The 19908-nt window shown below is 34.5% G+C and overlaps 1 protein-coding gene across 13 annotated transcripts in view; it reads right to left on the reverse strand.

The window, feature by feature from the left end:
• The window catches only part of LOC119072068 (uncharacterized protein CG43867), a 178504-nt gene that overhangs the window by 26788 nt on the left and 131808 nt on the right, over positions 1–19908 (reverse strand). For 12 of the 13 annotated variants that reach the window (XM_037177217.1, XM_037177249.1, XM_037177257.1 and 9 more), the window contains one exon: positions 1243–1305. In XM_037177217.1, the coding sequence (XP_037033112.1) occupies positions 1243–1305 (63 nt within the window). Of the gene's footprint in view, positions 1–1242; positions 1306–17288; positions 17402–19908 lie in introns of those variants that run through there. The other variant, XM_037177305.1, reaches the window with a different exon arrangement.

Raw genomic sequence — 19908 nt, forward strand, 5'->3', positions numbered from 1 at the left:
AGGGACAATATATTTGGGGTGCGCGAAACAATATAAAATGAAATATGTTTCTCGCAAACACAGGATATTTTTTAGAAAATAATCATTTTAGCACTCGCTGTATAAACGGATGAATGTGGTATGTACGTTCATTGTGATGTATACACCCCTTAAAATTAAGGGGAAATAATATTTACAATGCAGGAGTTACCCTTTGAAAAGAAATTTTAATTAATTGCTTTGATTTTATTTGAATATTAAAGATGAATCGATGAGAATGTAGACATAGACTGGTTGGTGGTGGGTCCAGGAATTTAAAATGATAAATGCACCCATTCGTTATCTTATGAATATTACGAGGTTAGTTTTGAAACATTGCAGTCATTGAAGTTAAAACTTATAATTCAGTCCTAGTGCACACTTTACGATGCATTACAAGTACTTGACTTTCATTGTTTGTGTTAAAAGATTTTAACTCATTTTACGAAACCAAATTATAGCGAATTGCTCAACCGAATCTGCAAAAACTTTCGTAGACGGTATACGACCATATGTAATTATACTTACTCGATCACGTCTGATTTATTTTTGATTATTTACAGAATGATAAGAAAGTGATAAAACACGGAACTGTCGAAGTGTCTTGTTTTCGAAATTTGCTAGCCAGGCGCGAAGCCGAGGCCAGCAAACACTCGAAAAAGTGACTAATCATTTTAACCCCGAGAAGGTCTGAACGCTGAAAAGCAATACATGGACTGTCCCGTGGCTAACGAAACTTTAAACGACACGAAACTTTAAATGACATGATATCCATTAGACCTTTCTTAGAAAATCTTGGATTCTTCTGAATTCGGACCAATAATAGATGAGATAAAGTTCAAAGAACGTTGCTGTAGAGCCCTATGGAGTTCGAGTTACAGGGAGAGAAATGTGAAATTCGACATGTTTTCTGATTTGGAAGTTGTTGTGGTTTGTAATTGATTTCACAAGAATTTCGCTGAATCAATGAAAATCTTGATCTTTAATTTCTGAACTTTGGTTAGACACGCGCTCGCAACAAGAATAAAATACTAAAATCTATGTTTTCGTTTGTTAAACCAATTTTCTGTGGAATCATTTGCAAACTACAACAACTCCCAAAACAGAAAATATGTCGAATTTCACGTTTCTCGTATTTGAAATTTGAAATAGGTACGAAGTTTCGTTGATCACGAGTCTGCTGATGAAATACCCCACAACCATTATTTACTGTTTCTTACTCACCTTACTTTCCGCATCTTCAGCCCGTTCTTCTGCTTCGATGACTCGCTGCTCCAGCTCGGAGAGCTGCAAAATGAAAGAAAAATTCATATTTTAGACGTAGTCTCAATGGAAATATTAGATTTTTGACAATGATTGAAAACCTCATCAAATTCTAGTCAAGAAAAATGATTAGACAAAGAAAATTCGCGTTCCGTGCTTTTAGAAATGATAAAAATTTGTTGAAAACCAGTATAGCGGTTGCGATTACGCGAAATTTGTGAAAATTTAGTATTTAGCTGAGACAACAACCTATATCGACTCAGTGTACTAAAAGGAAAACTTTGTAAAGCTTTCTGGATTGAAGTTTTTTTTAGATGACACTGTTAACGGCGTAACGTGCTAAAGTGATGATGAAAATCACCCTTTACTAAATACATCCGATATGGAACTATGTCATTGAGGTTGTTTACCCCCTTCTCACTCTTCACTCTTCCTGAATGAATTTAAAATTTTTAATTTCATTTCCTAATTCGATAATGGATACAAGGATTGAGTGGGGACAATCGTTAATAAACTTTCCATGCTATTTAAAGTGTATGCCAAGTATTGGAACACATTCAGAGGAAATCAAATTTACAAACCTACAAAATTTCGGATATTGACACAATATAAAACACAAGTCTTTCGATCCATTGCATGTGAAGAACGTATTATCATAATAAAAAAGAAATCCGTAAGGCGTCAACTCAAATCAAGATTTTATTGTATTGATCCTCCTAAAATATATATTTATTATACGAAATTTTCCTCTCTTTGTTGTTGGTTTTTTTTTCCTTCCAACTAAGACTACATCGCTTATCGGTTTGCCCTTTTTTTGTGTGCCTTCGTCGGTTATATTCTAATTTTATCAAATCATTTTTTTTCCGATGGTAAATGTTTTGAACGAAAGAAATTGAGATCATCCACCAGATTTGCTGTTGTTGTTGTTCTCTTAACGATATTTTACGCAAAATAAACGATAGAAAAGTTGGTGATGTGTGCGATGTAGAATGAACATGAGCCATTGCTGGGTATTATAAATGTTGAACAATATGGTTTCGGGTGTAAAATGGCCTGTGTAGAGCATAGCGAAAACATATAAAAGGCATAGCATAACATAATCTGGTTGAAGTGAAGATTCGGGTTTTTTTTTGTCTTCTTCTTCTTCGTCTTTGTAAAATTCTCAAATTCATCTAATAATCCATCTAATTTATTTCTTTGGAAAGAACGTAAATCCTATAAAGTGCTTATATAATAACACTAATGGATTTTAAATCCTTCATTCGGCGAAGGAGAAAGCGTATAAACGAATAAAAAAAGTCTCTGCCAAAGGAAAATGTGGCTCTTTTTTTGAAGTTGTTGCTAGATTGAATAGATGTTAGAACTTCACGAACAGCAATGAATATTTCAGTTCTACCTTTTGGTACACATACACACCTTGCAGCCGAATAACCAGACCAGAGAAAATGTATTCATTTGATACTTGCGGCATGGTTTGTTTGCGCTACATTCTCATTCTCAGTCCGTAAACAAGGCTGAAAAAGAGTCTGGGAATGGTTTTCATTTAATTTTTGTTTTAACTTTTCTGTTCGCTCATCGTTTTTTTTTTTTCATTTGTTTTCATATACGCCGCCAGCACGAATTTAATTTATTCATGGATGAATAGGACTGGGACATTGAATTTGATCCGTAAATAGAAAATTTTGAATTTTACTTTTGTTTAGACATAATTTTTGTTGGAGTTGAAATATGTCAGCCATCGAAAGGTCAAACGTAACTTAATTGACGAGAAACGTGTAACAAGATCAGTTCCATTAAATTTTCATTTGGTTCATTGAAAAGGTTTTTGTTAACTGATAAATGCCATTATACGTAAGATGTCAACGCATATCCCGTTATCACATGTCAGTGACACGTTATGTACCACAAAGGATGCGTATCATCTGCTATCGACTGCGATGACAACAATAAACGATGAGCTTTCGGCGTGGTATGGGGATGTGCTCATACATAGAGACATGAATTCTAAAACCAATTAAGAATAGTTATCTGTTTACCGAGGAAAGAAAATAGGAAATTCCAGCTAGAGCGATGTTTGCGACCAGAGCGAAGCAAAGACCGTAATTTCGCGCGAGTTGGAATTTTCTATTTCTCCCGGAGGTGAACACAACGTTTTTTATGCGCACATGTTGTGGTTTGACTTTTTTTTTCACTGTACGAAAACATGGATTCGCCCATACCATTTTCGAAAACATTTAAACAAAGTGACAGTTCGAATGAAGTGTCATTCCACCATTCTTCAAGAAAACTCAATTTTCGTACCAAGGACCCGAAAAGTGCGACATCGTCGCACTTTTTCTCCGTCCAATATGAAAATACCTATTCGTACCACAGACTAAAAGTCTTTTTTATCGTATTCGATTCAAACCTCTCAAACGCTAAAAAAGGCTTTTAGTCCTAGGTACAAAATGTACTATTTTTCATGGCATATCGAGGAGAGAAAATAAGGCAAAACACAACGCGCTCATGAAAAAAGGATGATCAGACTGGTTGACTACATATTGGGAATTCGATTACTTTACTAAGGTAGAGTATAATCATTAGTTGGAGTAGGAGGATGACAAGTATTTATTCATTTTCAATGTAGACTTACAATTATTTTAAAACAACGTACATTTAAAGTCAATCAAAGTGTCTACGTTTGCTTTAGATGTTTGACCAGGTAGTCTACTCATACGAATACACAATCTCTACGGCTTTACACGAGCTTGATAGTCACACGCATTTGTGTGGTAATCGTTAAGCCACACAAGCAGTGTGATTGTATGAGTCAAACAGCTTATAAAATAGTTGAAGCTGACTTAGACACAAATCGTGTTGACTTTAACTGTAATATTGCTAAAACACAATCATGAAAGTCTTGAAAATTCTCGAATTTAGATTCTTAAAATTCTGGAAATATGGAAGTTCTTGAAAATGTCCGAAATGCTAAAACTATAGAATTTTCGAGAACTTCCATGAATTTAAATTCCTAAAATTCCAGAAATTTTTGTTTGTAGAAAATCTTTTAAATTGTTAAAAGTTCTCGAAATTCTCCAAAACAAAATCCTGAAAGTTGGCTTGGTTGAAATTTTAATATTAAAAAACCACAGAACTTTGTAGATTACTGTAGATTGCACATATTACTTAGATATACGGACTTTTATGTATTGAGTGGAGGCGATGTCACTATCAGGCTATTTAATTTAAGTTATTTAAATAACGATCGCTCGTTTCATAAGCTAACATAATCGACAAAAGAAACATTGTATGCTTGTAATGTTCGTTTAATTAATTTTCTTTACAATTACGTGACATTGATAAGTGTGCTACATGCATCCATTGCCCCCAACCCCCACAGTGTATTATAGAAATTTGCAAGCTAAGAATATGATTCAAAGTTTTATTGAACAAAACTTTTCTTTCATAAAATAAAACAACGAACCAAATTAATAGAAGAAAAGAAAATCCGGCGATTCATTCTGAGTTAATGAGACAATGAATAATTACGTCCTTTTGTTACACATCCTCTGATATACGAGCTGTATCTAAGTTCGAAAAAACTATAAAGTGAGACCGATTTTTTTTCCCTTTTGCTTTTCGTTTTAATTAAACTTTATAGAAAGAATGTAAATACACATTTTATACAAAGTGGAACATTTTCTGTTTTTAATTTAGTTTATTCGGAGTTCTTGTGTTCAATTCGCTAAAGGTTTAATTTTCTTCTTTGCATTTTTTTTTTCGTTGGTTGCTGTTTCGTTTTCTATTTCTTTTCGCCGCTTGTTTTTCATTTTAAACGAATTACTTACGAGCATAACTTTTATTAAATGCAAAAATCCCATTGTGTGAAATTGTGTGTTTATGTCGCACAGACTTGGCAAACAGCGTAAAACAATTTAAAAGAATCAACGAGAATTTACTTTGTTTGTGAGTCTTATCTGCATTTGCATGCGGAGTTCAGTGGAAGTTTTCTTATTTTTATTATTAAGGTTAGGTAGTAATAAAATAGAGAAATCGTGTGGACCGAGGTAAATATTTTCGTAGCGTACGATAGTCTTTCAGTGATAAAACCTTTTTTATACACCAAGTATCTTTATGAGAGAATTGTTATTTTAAAAATTTACTTGGATGTTCTTAGCATTCAGAATTGGGCTGTATCAATTTTTAGAAAATTTCCTAAAATATGCCCTGGAATTGCCAAGAGATGTTTCATTGGACAGTAGCAATGGAACCAAATGTTCGTCTTTTAGTTACAGTGGTAACGCCTCAACAAGTCAATAGAGTAGTGTCTGACTCATCTGCTTTCCATTACTCGATTTAGTTGACAGCGTAAAAGTCACCCAGAAACCGATTTGAACCGATTGCAAACAATAGCCAATCTGACCGAATCGGTTCAAGTCAATTGAAAAGTTGATTTCAGAATTATCGCACGGCCTAACTGTAAAAACATTGTTAGGAGTATCGGTAATCATACTGGTTTCGCTCCTAGTACATCATAGATGGCACTAAGTTTGTCACTAAGTTTACCATTGGCACAGTAAAAATATTTCGGTAACGAAAGAATCTTAGAGAATACAGCGATACACGTCATTGAATTTGTAATTTAGCAAACGAAAAATTAGTTAATCACTTAGCGAGCTATCAAATGTGCCGTGCCACCTACCATACCATCGTCATCTAACAATCGAATGTTACCAATTCAAATAAATACGAATAATCCGCTCACTGGCTCCGAAAAACAAATGACACAACTGGCAGTGACAACTGATACCGATTTCAATTAAAAAGTAACGAAACATCCACCCTACAATGAAGTAAAGCTTAATTGAAAACAAGGCGAAAAGAAAATTATTGAAAAGAAATAATTTTTTTGTTTCACAAAAATCCATTTGAACATAAATTGAAAACGGGATGAAAATAGCGATAGTCCCATGTGGTATGCAGTCTAATGTACTGGAATAAATTTTACCAGCAGCGACATCAATACAAGGGGGTTGATTTTTAGCAAAGAAATGAATAAAACGTTTTAGTATTCTGGAAATGATCAACTATTTGATCACTCGAAGGACTACAATGACTGACTTTTAAACCGAGTATCGTACTTGGTCCTTGGAAGTGCTACACTGAAATTGTCCTTAAATCCAGCATATGCTTAAAATACCTAAAATACTTAGAAAACAGACATTTCAAAAATTTCATAAAAATTTGATTTTAATATAAGTTTGGAAAGATGTGTAACAACCTGTTCCGTTCCATTCATTTCTTTCCTAATTTCTCCCCATATTCACGTCTCATTAAACCTTCTGCATATACACGCACATAAACGAATAGGCATCATCCATGCAAAGTATAAGAGAGGACAATTCGAATTCTTTATCCTCTAAGTGTTGTATACGACATGAGTGCGAGATTTTTGTTCCCTTGTCTATATAACGGTATAAAACGCACCAAAATAAAGGGTGACACTGCCGCGTGTTCTCGGCTTCATCGTTTAAATAGGAAAATCGAAAAATGAATTCAAGTGAACTTGAATTCGAGATTTTGTTTATGAGGGTTGAGGTGGTTGTTGTTCGCTATAATACATTTTGTTACATATTATAATTCACAGAGTATTAAACAATTTGCAACTATTCTTAAGGTTGTCGGTTTTGATTTTCCATGGTAGAGGAGGGTGAAATGTTTTGTGGTTTCCGGTTGCTTGGGAAATTATTTAGTGGAGGCGTGTTACGTTCGAATGGATATTATGGATTTGTGTGGAAACTTATCGACAAGATTTTATTTAAGTGAAATGTCTGACACATATATGTTTGTTGGATGATTCGATGACCTACTTTCGGACTTTTATTTTCCGTTGTTGTTGTTGTTGGGGTTATGTTGGAATTCGAATTCAACGATTTGGAGAGTTTACTTTTTATTGCTGTTGGAAAAACAATCATGGAATTTTCTTCTCCTTTTCGTTGATAAATGTCAACGCATAAATCTTCAGCCATTCTACGAAGTTGTTAAGTTTAGAACAAATAACTCAATGGTAATGATCGATGATAGGCAATAAAATAAATGGCTCAAGTAGAGGAAATCAATCTTTTTGAAATATTTATACAAACCGAATAATGGACTGATTGGGATCTAAAGACAGTGGTTTATGGTATATGTATTTGGAAGGAGAATATAAATTGAAGTTTTTATTTTGTTTGGATTTTGTCTCGTTTTTATTTGTTTTTCCTTATAGAATTAAAGGACTTAGTCGGAATGTTTGTTCATTGTATTGGAAATATGATTTGACACAAATAGGCTATTCGGACAAGTGAATTAACTGTCCTTTATTTCGCATTGTTGATTATCACAATTTGTGTCTTGATCAGGGTCTGTTATTGGTAAATTGATTTACCGAATTTTCCGATAATTACCGATGTTTGTCAAAATCTGCTTAAACTTATCAAATACATATTTGACGGTATTCATTCAATTTTCAGTAAATTTCAGCAAATCTCGGTGAACAGCAACGTAAAGTGCACCTTGTCATAAGCAAGTAAATTAATTTACTACTAGCAGGTTATGGCACTGATTGACTGCAAGCTTAAAGATCATCTCCACAGAATAGATCGTTCCAACGAACCTACCTGTTCTTGTGGTCTGGCACCTGAGACTAGTGTATTTATATCCACTTTACACCAATCTTAGATTTCGCACCTTTGGGTATTATGAACTCAAAGATGAGGATATACCATCATCAGATGGCAAGTGTCGAAAATAAGGAATTTTCCCTGATAGAAGTAGTAAGTTCAGGGAGGAAGGAACAGAAGATCTTTACGTCTCAATTGACTAAGCCGCCCAAATCTCCAATCTATCTATTGCCAGTACGGTCGTTCAAACCATTTTTTTATATTCATAAATATTTCTAAGAGTTCCAATTAGTAATTCAATAACTTAAGTATACCGATAACTTTAGGAAACCGATGTCTATAACATTATAATTAACTGAGAACCCACTACACTCTACTGCAGAGTCTCTACATGGCCAAAAAGTGAGAAAATAAATCTTTCTTTGATGTTAGAGTTACACATATTTACGTCAATTACACACACTCCAGTCCCCACCCCCTAATGCTCAATGTTACGCCAAGAATCTATCACCATGAATGGCATGCGGATATTGTGTAACAACATTCAACGTATCCATTTACTCTTGCGGGGGCTGTCTAATTGATTTTCTTTTGAGATGCGAAAATTTCTATTTTATGTAATAATCAAATTGATGATCGAATGATGAATACCAATGTAGTGAAAATGGGTATCCGTTTACGAACACATTTTTCTCGTATAATTTACGAAAGTAATGTTGATGTGATAAATGTGATGTGCAAGCAAGAAGATAATAAATTTCATCTTCGTCATAATGTTGTTGTTGCCGTTGTTGTTGTAGTATAAATAAATTCAAATTCACGTTACGTTAAACTTCAAGCCGATTCTGTACAATGTTACCTATCTGTGCCGTATTTAATGATTTCCAGTAAATGTTTTGATGAGAAGCTACCGCAAACATTAACTCACATATTGACCGACTAGGTTCTCGTAGAGATTAGTTTAATAGTTTGTTTGCTCGAAAATTACATTGTGTATGGGTGTACGTACATGATTTTATGGCTATCGTGCCGAACGGTTACATATGAGTATGTAAAACTCATTCTCTGATTACACACTTTGAGCTAAAACTTTATGCACCGAACACAAAATGTAGTTACGACATATTCATTCATCCTTGCTGTTTAATATACGTACGGCCGTTATACATACACACATATTCCATATCCTCTGCTCTAATGAACCATCATAAAGTTGGTCGTATGAGCCGGATTTGGTGACATAACTCTAACACAACACTTCCTCATAGCCAGATAAAAGCCCAGGCTCTTAGATTCTATTTAAGATATAATTTATTACACCGCCCTCATGCCATTATTTATCATTCTCGGCAAAGTTATGTAACGGGAGAAACACTTGCCTGGAAATTGAATTCAACTCGACCTGACTTTCTCCGTAACCGTGTATAATGTTGTTGTTTTGTATCGAAATATTCGGTTTTGTCGACGGGGGAAGGGGAGAAGCTGTATGCTTCCGATGTGCTCGTATTTCGGGGGCGCCGTTTATAAAATATAAACGAATATTCATGGGATTTTATGTTCATGTTGAATGGGATGTGGTAAACTTAAACTATTGCCATTGCATACGTACATAAACAAATTGATACAATAAATTGATAAATGTCCAATAATCACCCCATGATGTTGTACTTTACGTACGTCTCAAATGGTTGCCTGTTCATCATTATCAATAAAAATGATGTATTTTTTGGGGGGTTGCTTTTAACTTAATTAAATATTTATTGCTTTTGGGGGAAAAGAAACAGAGCTTGGTTAGGACCGACCGTTAGGTTTCGTCTCGTCGTAAATGAAGTTTATAGTTTGCTTCCACTTCCGAATTTATCGCTTTGTTTGTGGTGTTATTTTCAATCGGACAGATTTGATTGAATTTTATTGCTAATTTGTCTTGTTAGTGGTGGATCATTTAGTTTAGTTATTAATTCGAAGGATAATCAGTTGGAGTGCGACTGGATTTAGGGATTAGTATTTGTATTGTCTGGGAAAATTGTGCTGACAATATATGGCGTACAAGATCCTACCACCGAAGTTAAAGAGAAATGGAAAGTAATCAAATCGCTTTTATGCCAATACGACATGTGTGAACGATTGATCACTTGATGAACGCCTGCCATTTGTATAAATTCAATAGAAGCTTCCTCGATATCCAACCAACGCCACTATTAATTGGCTGGAAAATTTGGTGCCCTACTTCCTCGACTTAATCGTTATCGCATAGTGTTGGATTTGCAATCTGATTAATCTAATGTTCGACGAATTAGTTTTAGTATGCCTTGTACGATAGTTCAGTTCTTTTGTTTTAGTCAAACTGTTTGGAAGTTCTTTCATTAAATTCCACTTATTTTGTATTGAGTTCTTTCATTTATGATGGCATAACTCTGGAAATCTAACAGGTTATGGGCCCAGAGGATGCGTTGCAGAGTAAAATTGCGGAAGTGGTTGCTGAAATTCAAATAGCACTGTTGCACGGTATTGGAATCGAGAAGACCGGAATCTACATACAAACATTCGGAATGTGCACACGATCGGAATGCGGACACGACCGGAATGGGTACACGAATTGACAAACATTCGGAAGAGCACACGATCGGAATACAGACACGAACGGAATGGGCACACGATTTTACTTTACACACGATTTGAATTAATACACAATCGGAATGGCACACGATTGGAATCAATAATAAACAATCGCAATTGGCACACGATTGTAATCAATAAACAATCGGAATTGGCACACGATTGGAATAGAGAAACACGACAAACGATTGGAATGGAAAGCACAATCGGTATTTGCGGAACAATTGGTACTGGATATTGGCACTGGAAATTGGTACTGGAAATGGGTACTGGAAATTGGTACTGGATATTGGCACTGGAAATTGACACTAGAAATTGGTTCGGGAAATTGGCACTGGAAATTGGTACTGGAAATTGTTACTGGAAGCTACACAAGGAAGCAAGGAATTAAAATTTAGGAAACAACGGATTGGATCTGGAATTTAGATCCATCATGAAATTAAGTCGGAAGTATGACTTGATTTTTTTAAAATATAATTGAGGAGGAGTTTTAGGTCGATCAGATTGAGGAGGAGTGTTGGATTTGCAATCTGATTAATCTAGTGTTCGACGAATTAGTTTTAGTATGCCTTGTACGATAGTTCAGTTCTTTTGTTTTAGTCAAACGGTTTGGAAGTTCTTTAATTAAATTCCACTTATTTTGTATTGAGTTCTTTCATTTATGATGGCATAACTCTGGAAATCTAACACATAGGATTAAATAGGACAAACCGATCGAATGCCCTTCATGTTGTTTCAGTGACTGAAAGCAAAACTTTTCGGGGAAAGGCCGAATAATTTGTCGTTGTAAAGTTAAAACGCGTAATCGACAACAAAAGTAAAGAGAGAATAATCGTTTCCTTAATGTACATTTTGTTCAGTCTGTTTGTTTAGAGACCTCACTAACAGCCTGTCTAGTCTTTGATACCTGATAAAGTGACTTCCAAACCACGCCTTGAGGTATGCAAATTCTCTCCGATGCAAGTTTCTACCCAAATTATGAAGCTTGAGTGAAATTTACGACGTTATCAATGCGATATACTCGAAAAGTTAGATGTGAAATTGCGAGAATCGAGCCACTGAGCCATCTCGTCAGTCATTTGACATGTAACACATGTGTTTGACATTATTATACGTATGCCAGGCATACTATGCCCAATGTGTATGTTATCTATAGTAAAATGGATATCACATGAGGAATGAATTTCACCAGTTGGATTCACATAACACCCCAGATGTAAGGTTTAATCACATTTTTCAAACTTTTCACGTTCTTCTGACGAGCGATGCATCCTAGACTTTTTGTTGGTTTCATCTCTTCCATGTTCAAAACAATTTTCCGCATTAAAAACTAATCTTAACCAAGTCATTTAGAATGCATTCTTAAAAAAAAAATCGCTCAGTAGAACCCTCACATTCATTCATTTTACACAACTTTAATATTGTTTTATCGTTTTCTTCATTTCTCTTTACATAAATAAATCTTGGGAAATTCTAAACATGCAATGCACATACGACAAGATAATTGAGAGATATCGTAAATAGAAACATATAAAATCTAAACTTTATTCTGATAGTGAATACATTTTCAGAATTAAATCGTATATGAAAGCATGAAAACATGTTTGAAGAGAAGAAAAAAAAAACAACACACAACCATAAAACTGCAGCTCACATACATAACAACCCCAGCTAAAAAGAATCACCAAACCGAATGGAAAGTTTTCGTGTTGCACATTCTCACTATTTTATTCATGAGAAAAACGGGTGGCAAGACGTGAATTTATGGCCATTTCAGGAAAATAGATTTTAAGATTGATTAAAGTTTTGTTGAGTTTTTCTTTGAAAATATGTATAAAGAAGAATCGAAAAAGGAAATCTCTATTAAACGTGCGGTCGGTGATGAAAAGTTACATAAGAAAAATTATGAAACTAAAAATCGTATTCGAACTTTTCCCGCAGTTTCTCGCGAAAAGGATCTGATTTAATTGCAAAAGTTTTTTTTTCTCCAGTTTTTTAATTTAGTGAGATCCCATTCGGGTTTCAAATGGCGGAAATTCCACTCGGAAGAGAAGTCAATATACGAATTTAAAGGCGCAAGGGCGCGTCGGAATTCGCCCAATTATCCGATCCATGTGGCCAGGAGCGGAATACGGCTGTCGTTCTCTATCGGGTCTCTTTTTAATTCTATCGTAGTTGGACATTCAAATGGTTTTCTCTACAGAAGACACAAAAATGATATGTTAACGGTTAACTACAATAGAATTGAAAAAGAGACCCGATAGAGAATGACAGTCGTAATTCCTCTCCAGTCTGGGCCTGAATTTACGTCAAAGGTACACTCAAAGTGCAGCAAAAGTTTTGTTAGAAAGTGAAATTAAAACTTCAACAAGTTTTACGAAGGGGCGCCTATATTACCACCATGCAATGCAAATACTATTTCAAAATAATTTTCAACTTCGTTGGGAAAAATTCAACCAGACACCTGATTTCATGTTTCACAAAGTCTCACAAAGCAGCAACTCGTCGTGGTCGTCTGTTACCAGTAATTATACTAAATTCTCACTCAATAAAGAGTATATCAACACAATTATATTTGTAATTTTACCATCAAAAGACTGCGGTTGTTAAGTTTGCGTTATGTGGTTAGGTTACACGAGAAATTTTCATTACATCACTGGTCCATTTTTGGGATGTCTCACGTCTGCAAATTTCTGTGAGTTACATTGCTCTCTCTATGCGCTAAATCTGTGCTAATCTACTGTGCGGTAACGGTAATGTCTGCAGGCAGAACGGAATGAGAAGTTCAACAGTAGTAGAAATGAAATGCGAGAGATTGTACCTGGCTGGAATCATCTTCTGAATTAAAGATTGCTAGGTAATAAATAGAAGCAAATTTTGGAGCACAGTCCTTGTATACGCTTAGTGTATTGCAATTACAAGCCATTTGTTTTGTAAAACGTGTTTTTTTTTTAAATAATACTCAAATTGATTGCCATGGTGTTTTCATATTTATGACTAGCTATAAAAAAATTTATGGTTTTTATCTCTACACTTTTATGGCATTTTGAAAAATCAATTTCAATTTATTGTTGATGGGCAAAAAATAAATATTTTTAAACAATGAAATTGATCATTGATCCAAAAAATTATTTTCATCGTTACAACAGCGTAAGAAAATGGTTTTGTGGACATAACAATTTTTTATGCAAAAAATAATCTGATGCTCGTCTGCAACACTTTTTAGAAACACTGGGCATGACAAACGGCAACAATCCAATCGAGTTGATTACCGAAAATTTATTAAACGAGTGTACCCATTTATTGCGTCTGATGTGTACATGGATGTTATGTGCTACAGTGTTCTAGATCGTATCGACGGTGCTGTGCTTAATTTTGCTTATAATTTAACTGATACGAGGATATGACAATGTACGTTGCAAACATAAAGGCATCGTGGGAGGGTGAGTTTAAAACTCAATTAATATGTCCAGGGCGAACGTTTTTAGACTGGGCATGTTCACTGGAAAATATCATCAATCGATGTTAAAATTTCCAAATAATCGATAAAATATGAATCGAATGTTTTAGCGATCATCGATAAAGATCGACTGATAATCGAATTATCGGTCCATAGTATCGGATTATCAGTCGATATTTACCTATTATCAGTCGATATTTACCGATTATCGATAAAGCATACGATTGATATTGATTTTTATCGATATTAAGGAAATAATCGACATTTTTTCAATCGAATGAATTATCGAACATGCCTATTTTAGACAAATGTTGGAGAATATGTTACACCGACATCAATTTCAATTTATTATTTCTGATCAACTGCAGAAGAAATAATAAAAAAAGACTTTCCAGTAAAATTACTACACGAACTAACCGCACTTCATGTCCATATCGTTCTCAGGAGTGATGACTGATGTGAAGGGTGATCAATTTCAAAAAAAAATTAAAAATTTTGAATTATGATGTAAACAGCATCATGTTACTCGTACAACCTAATTAGAATAGGCAAGAATAACGGTTGTCATTACTCAACGTTCGATACATGTTATCATAGAAAACAGATCCCTCATTCATTTTCACATCGTGATGCATCGGTTCACCTGGAGTTTGATTTCAATTTGCTCCATAGAAATTACGTCTAATCACTGCCAATATAACTGACGAAATCAATTTATTTCTCGCCAATACAATGTCCAACAAATCATTTTTCACGAATGGAAACCATTTTTTATTAAAAAAAAAGAAATTATTCGACGTGTCGCTATTCCGAGTCACATACTCACATCACATTATACCTTCCATTATATGCATAACATTCGCTCGTTCGATATGTATTTGCCACAAACATGAGGAATGTAAAACTATTTCGCTTCGGCGGCGGAACCTAAGTGTATAATAATCTATTCAAACAAACCCACCACATAAATGGTTTGTGTATCATGATAGTCTCGTGCAGTTAATAAAAAAAGGCTAACCACCCCGCAACGTGTAATATTGCACATACAACAGACGACTATTAAATCCATGGATTTCAGTTCCATGTGAATATATATATAAAATGTTGTACCAACACACATTGGCATAAATATAACAATAATGTGGAATCTCATACATCTATGGAAATGAAATGTTCATGCATGCATAGCTGTTTAAATTGAATGCAGTTTGAAAATAATATGCAACTTCAGCAGAACTGTTCAAACTGGTGATGTATACATGAGTTACAGATAAGGGTGCATTCATTCCTATTCCTATATATAGATTCTCCGCACCTTCTCGTACTCGTGTACGGTGTTCCGGTCATACAGTTGAATTTTGAATGAACTGAAGGTGTGTATAATGTCTGGTACAACCGACCAGTCACATTAAACAATGCATTCTATTAACTTTGTTCAGAAATGATTTGTTGAATTCAATCTTGAGAAAAGGAAAAGCTATTTCCCTTTCACATAAAGGAATCGGTGCACCTTTGATTCACGTAACGTTTACGAATTAAATAGATAAATCGGTAACCATTATTGGATTGAATGCTCATATGTTTATTAGACATCAGATAGCTGATATAGTTAATCAATAACAGATCAATAACAAATTGTAATAATAATGCAGGTACAAACAGAGAAATTCCGGTCGTTCGCTTAAAATGTTAAATTCATTTTTGTACTTTGATATCGGTTCGAAATGGTAACTTCTTGTATGTTATTTCGATACCGAAGCGGATGTTTTTACAGACCAGTGTGACAATGGATTTTCACACTAGTGCGATACAGGATTTTCACACTAGTGCGAAACAGGATTTTCACAGTAGTGTGTTTAAGTGATTTTTAAATTGGTAGCTTTGGAATATGTCGACCGAGGTCAAAAGATCCTATGTTCTAAATATTCAGATCATGACAGGTACATTTTTCATGAGGAAGCCTGATCTGACCTGAGCCTGAATTTCTGAAACCTGTCAGGTTTGGCTTCAGGTTGACCTGAAATTTAAAAAAAATTCAAATGAATTTGTAAAAGTTTCAGGTCAGCCCGAAACCTGACGTAACTGGTCGACCTGAATACTCAATTTCAGGCCACTCCAACTCAGGGTAAAATTGTCAGGTTTCAGGTAAAATTCATGTTGACCTGATCTGTTCCGGCCCTTCTGCCTTTAAATTCGCTGCCATCGCGGTACATAAAATCTTGTTCCTGACTCATTCTTAAACCGACTCATTCCTAAACATCTTTTTGAAAAATGTAAAACTTTCGTTTAGGCACAACTTGAAGTGCACTTCAAACATGAATTACTCGTTTATCGCTCACAGACATGCTGTCACATGTGAACATGTATGACATCAATTTTCTATATTTAAATAAATTGAGAGTATTAAATTTCCATGCTCATATTGTGGAAAATTCAATCTGCATAAAAGAGCTTTTGCTTTACCGTTTACTGAGCATACTCTCAGCAAAAATGTTTAACTTGCAAAGTTTAAATTGAATATATTTTGAAATGCATTGTCACGGAAGGTAGGTATTTAAACTAAAACTGAACCAGCAAACAACAACATAATTGTGACAATTTGGAAAACTGTATTTAATAAAACCGTTTTTAACCCAAATTGTGCACAGCCCTATGCATACATTCATATCGAAAAATCCATAAAACAACATTGTTAACTAAACTAAAGTACACAGTGCACACAATATGTGAATGCAACTATTCCCATTAAATAATAATGTGCGGCTACATGCTATGGGGAATTTAGAACTATTATGGTTTCCTCGTTGCACCTTACGTTCATATAGTATATGCCGTAATTATACACAAAATTTCCATAAAATAACTCTCGTTAAAATTAACGTAATCACAATTTCTTTCTTTTTTTTCTGTTTTCCTTTTTTTTACCAACCATAAAACATAAAATAACCCCATACATGCAGCTTAATGGCAACAAATTTGTATTTTCTCCGTTGAATTTTATGAACTTTCCCAAAGTTTATGTATCTTTGAGTGCATAAGAAAGAGGAAAAAAATGAAATTACTTTAAAAAAGTTCACTGGCAACAATTTAACTTGTTTGTTTGCACTGTATTTCCCTACAGGAAAAAAAACCACCAGAACCTCATCCAACCAAAAAAGACTGCTTTTTAATGACACAAGTTCTTCTCGACGTTCCAGAGCGCTTTCTGCATGCATAAAGTTTAATTTAAATTAAGCTAAAATGCTTTGCCGATTAATTGATGCAAAAAAAGAACAAATAATTGATATTACCTTCCCAGCACTGTCTGCACGGACTATACACTGACTGAACGTATAATATAATTTGTATTGAAATGGAACTCGCAGATAAAAGAGAATCTTTAATTGGGTAAAACCGTATCGTATCTACTCGTTCCGTATTCATTCGTATAATGAACCAAGTTTGTCTTAATTTATTATTCAAACGAACAAGTGGAATAACGTACCATCATTACGGTCTTAACATCTAAAGGACAGTTAACCTTTCATCTTGAAAAATAAAAATGGAATTCGTTAGAATTTGACTGGTATTCCGGGAAAGAATATAGCCCTGTCGATTATTTCAGCGATGTCTATTTCTGTTTCCAGTGCCGCCTTTAGCTTTTCTTTTGGCGCCAAGGACAATCTTTAAATTTTTGCTCAACAAATTTTCATTCTGGATGCCAAATGTTAGTTTTGAGCTCCAAATGTACTTGGCTTAGTTACCTCACAAAACATTTCTTTTAGACCCTAATGCCAATTCGCTCAAACTGCCCATATGGAATATTCGGCATAGTCTAATTCGCATTTTCTTCAAAGAACAATAGAATAAATCTACCAGGCATCATGCTATCATGATAACTTCTTCCGAAGCGAGTTGATGTTCGTCGTTTTTGTTCATCTATTCATCATTTACCATTCTCAATATCTCGTAATATGCTTTAAGCTTGAACATTTCAAAAATGTGGAACATTTTCGAATGACCGCACATCAAAACCGTAAAACACAGACGTTAAAACAACCAAAATGTCACCACTGTTACATGACCACCCATCCAACCCGGCGAAAGGCAGTCAGACAGATATTTGAAGCCTTCAAGTGTTATTAGTTTTCTGCAAATATAGCCTCTGTTTGTATGTAAAACGAGAAAATAAACAGCGACAATCTTGGCACAAGTCAACTCTGTCTGGATACAGACATGCCTCTGGCTTCGTTGCCAGTTGGATTAAATATCATCCATGAAACGGTACGAAATAATTCGATCGTCGGAAAAATTATATTCTGTAAATATATACTATGTTGCTCAGAGACAGACATGTCTTACTATTATCCATGAAAGCATGTGCCGACAGCATACATCTCGTATAGAAATAATATACAAAAGTAACATACAACAGTGAGGAAAATACACGAAATAAAATTGCACACTGAAATTGTGTTATATATAGTACCGATGTACTGAGTATGAGTAGAGATGTATAACTCCCGTCAATGTTCAGCTATTCCAAACTCTCCATACATTTATTCGAATAAATGTTACTTTGCTGTTGAATGCCGTAGGAAATAAGGAGTAATGGTCTCAGCTGAAAAGTGTATATGATTGAGACACGTGTTGCTTTTGTCAGATTTTCCCTTCTATTTCTTTGCTCTTGGTTTCGTCTTTCCATTCTTTCGCTTTTTTCCTACCTCATTTTAAATGTAAAGGAAAAAAAAATGTCTAAAAATGGTTATTGTCCCGAAGAGTGGTATTTGTATAATTCCAGTAGGTGTAATATTATTCATTGATTGTCATGTTTTGTGTGTTTGGGAGTTTCGTCTGAATTATTTATAGATTATGCAAATTCCGATTTCATTTTGTTTGATCGAATTAGCTGAGTAAATTTTGGAAGCGAAGAAGAAAAAAACGACAACACAGCAAATCATTTAAAAAGGCAATGGGACTGTGAGTGAAATGGCATTGTACTTCAAGAACAAAACAAAAGCAAATTTATCGCTCCCGCCGAAATTTGAGACATCATTAATAAAATCCACCCCTTTTTTACATTTCTTTGCCCATATCTAACAAAACGAACAGCAGATTACATCACACGGAAGACGCTTTGATAATTCACAATATATACAATGCGTATACAAATTGTGTACATTTTCCTATCTCTTTATTCACGTCGAATGTATATATTTTTGACGAAAAGAAATACTCTAATTATAAAACAGATATATATGCTGAAGTAACTGTTAATATAACATGTAAATTACTGATAAGAGGGCAACGGAATACTGAATTACTTTCAATGTTATTGTTATTTCGTTTGGATAGTTCGACAAATTTACTCACAAGATCTGCTGCCTTTGATCTCAATAAAATTGACCTCGTTAGGGAGATTGCACTAAGCGTGAAACAAATTAATCTGATTGAATGTAGCCAATTCAGTAAAATTTCGACTGATAAATAGAAATTCATATTAAAACATATAAGTAGAAGAGGTGGCTCGTTTAACTTTTGTTTATGAAATGTTTGCAATGAACTTTGCATTCAACTTGATCAATATGATTACGGTGTGAACGGTGTGGTGTGTTCACCTCTAGAAAACATAATTTTAGATTGATCAGAGTTTTGAAAGTCATCGATGTTACCAGTCAATTCAGTGCTTGTCAGTCTATGATATTTTGGTGGAAAATTTGAATTTGCTAAAGCGTTTTCAAAAATTGCGCCAAAATATCTGGAACATCGATGACATCTAAGGCTGAAAACAATCGATGCATTGAAAACGTGTTTTGATTCTTCTTTTCATGACGAAATTGTCGCAACTGTCAAATAAAGATAGAACTTTCTCTATAGAGTGTTATGATGAAAGAGAAGAAGATATTTTGACAAGTACCCCAAGGCAAGTTA

Source organism: Bradysia coprophila, chromosome II (genome assembly GCF_014529535.1).
Source record: "Bradysia coprophila strain Holo2 chromosome II, BU_Bcop_v1, whole genome shotgun sequence".
Classification (NCBI taxonomy): Eukaryota; Metazoa; Arthropoda; class Insecta; order Diptera; family Sciaridae; genus Bradysia; species Bradysia coprophila.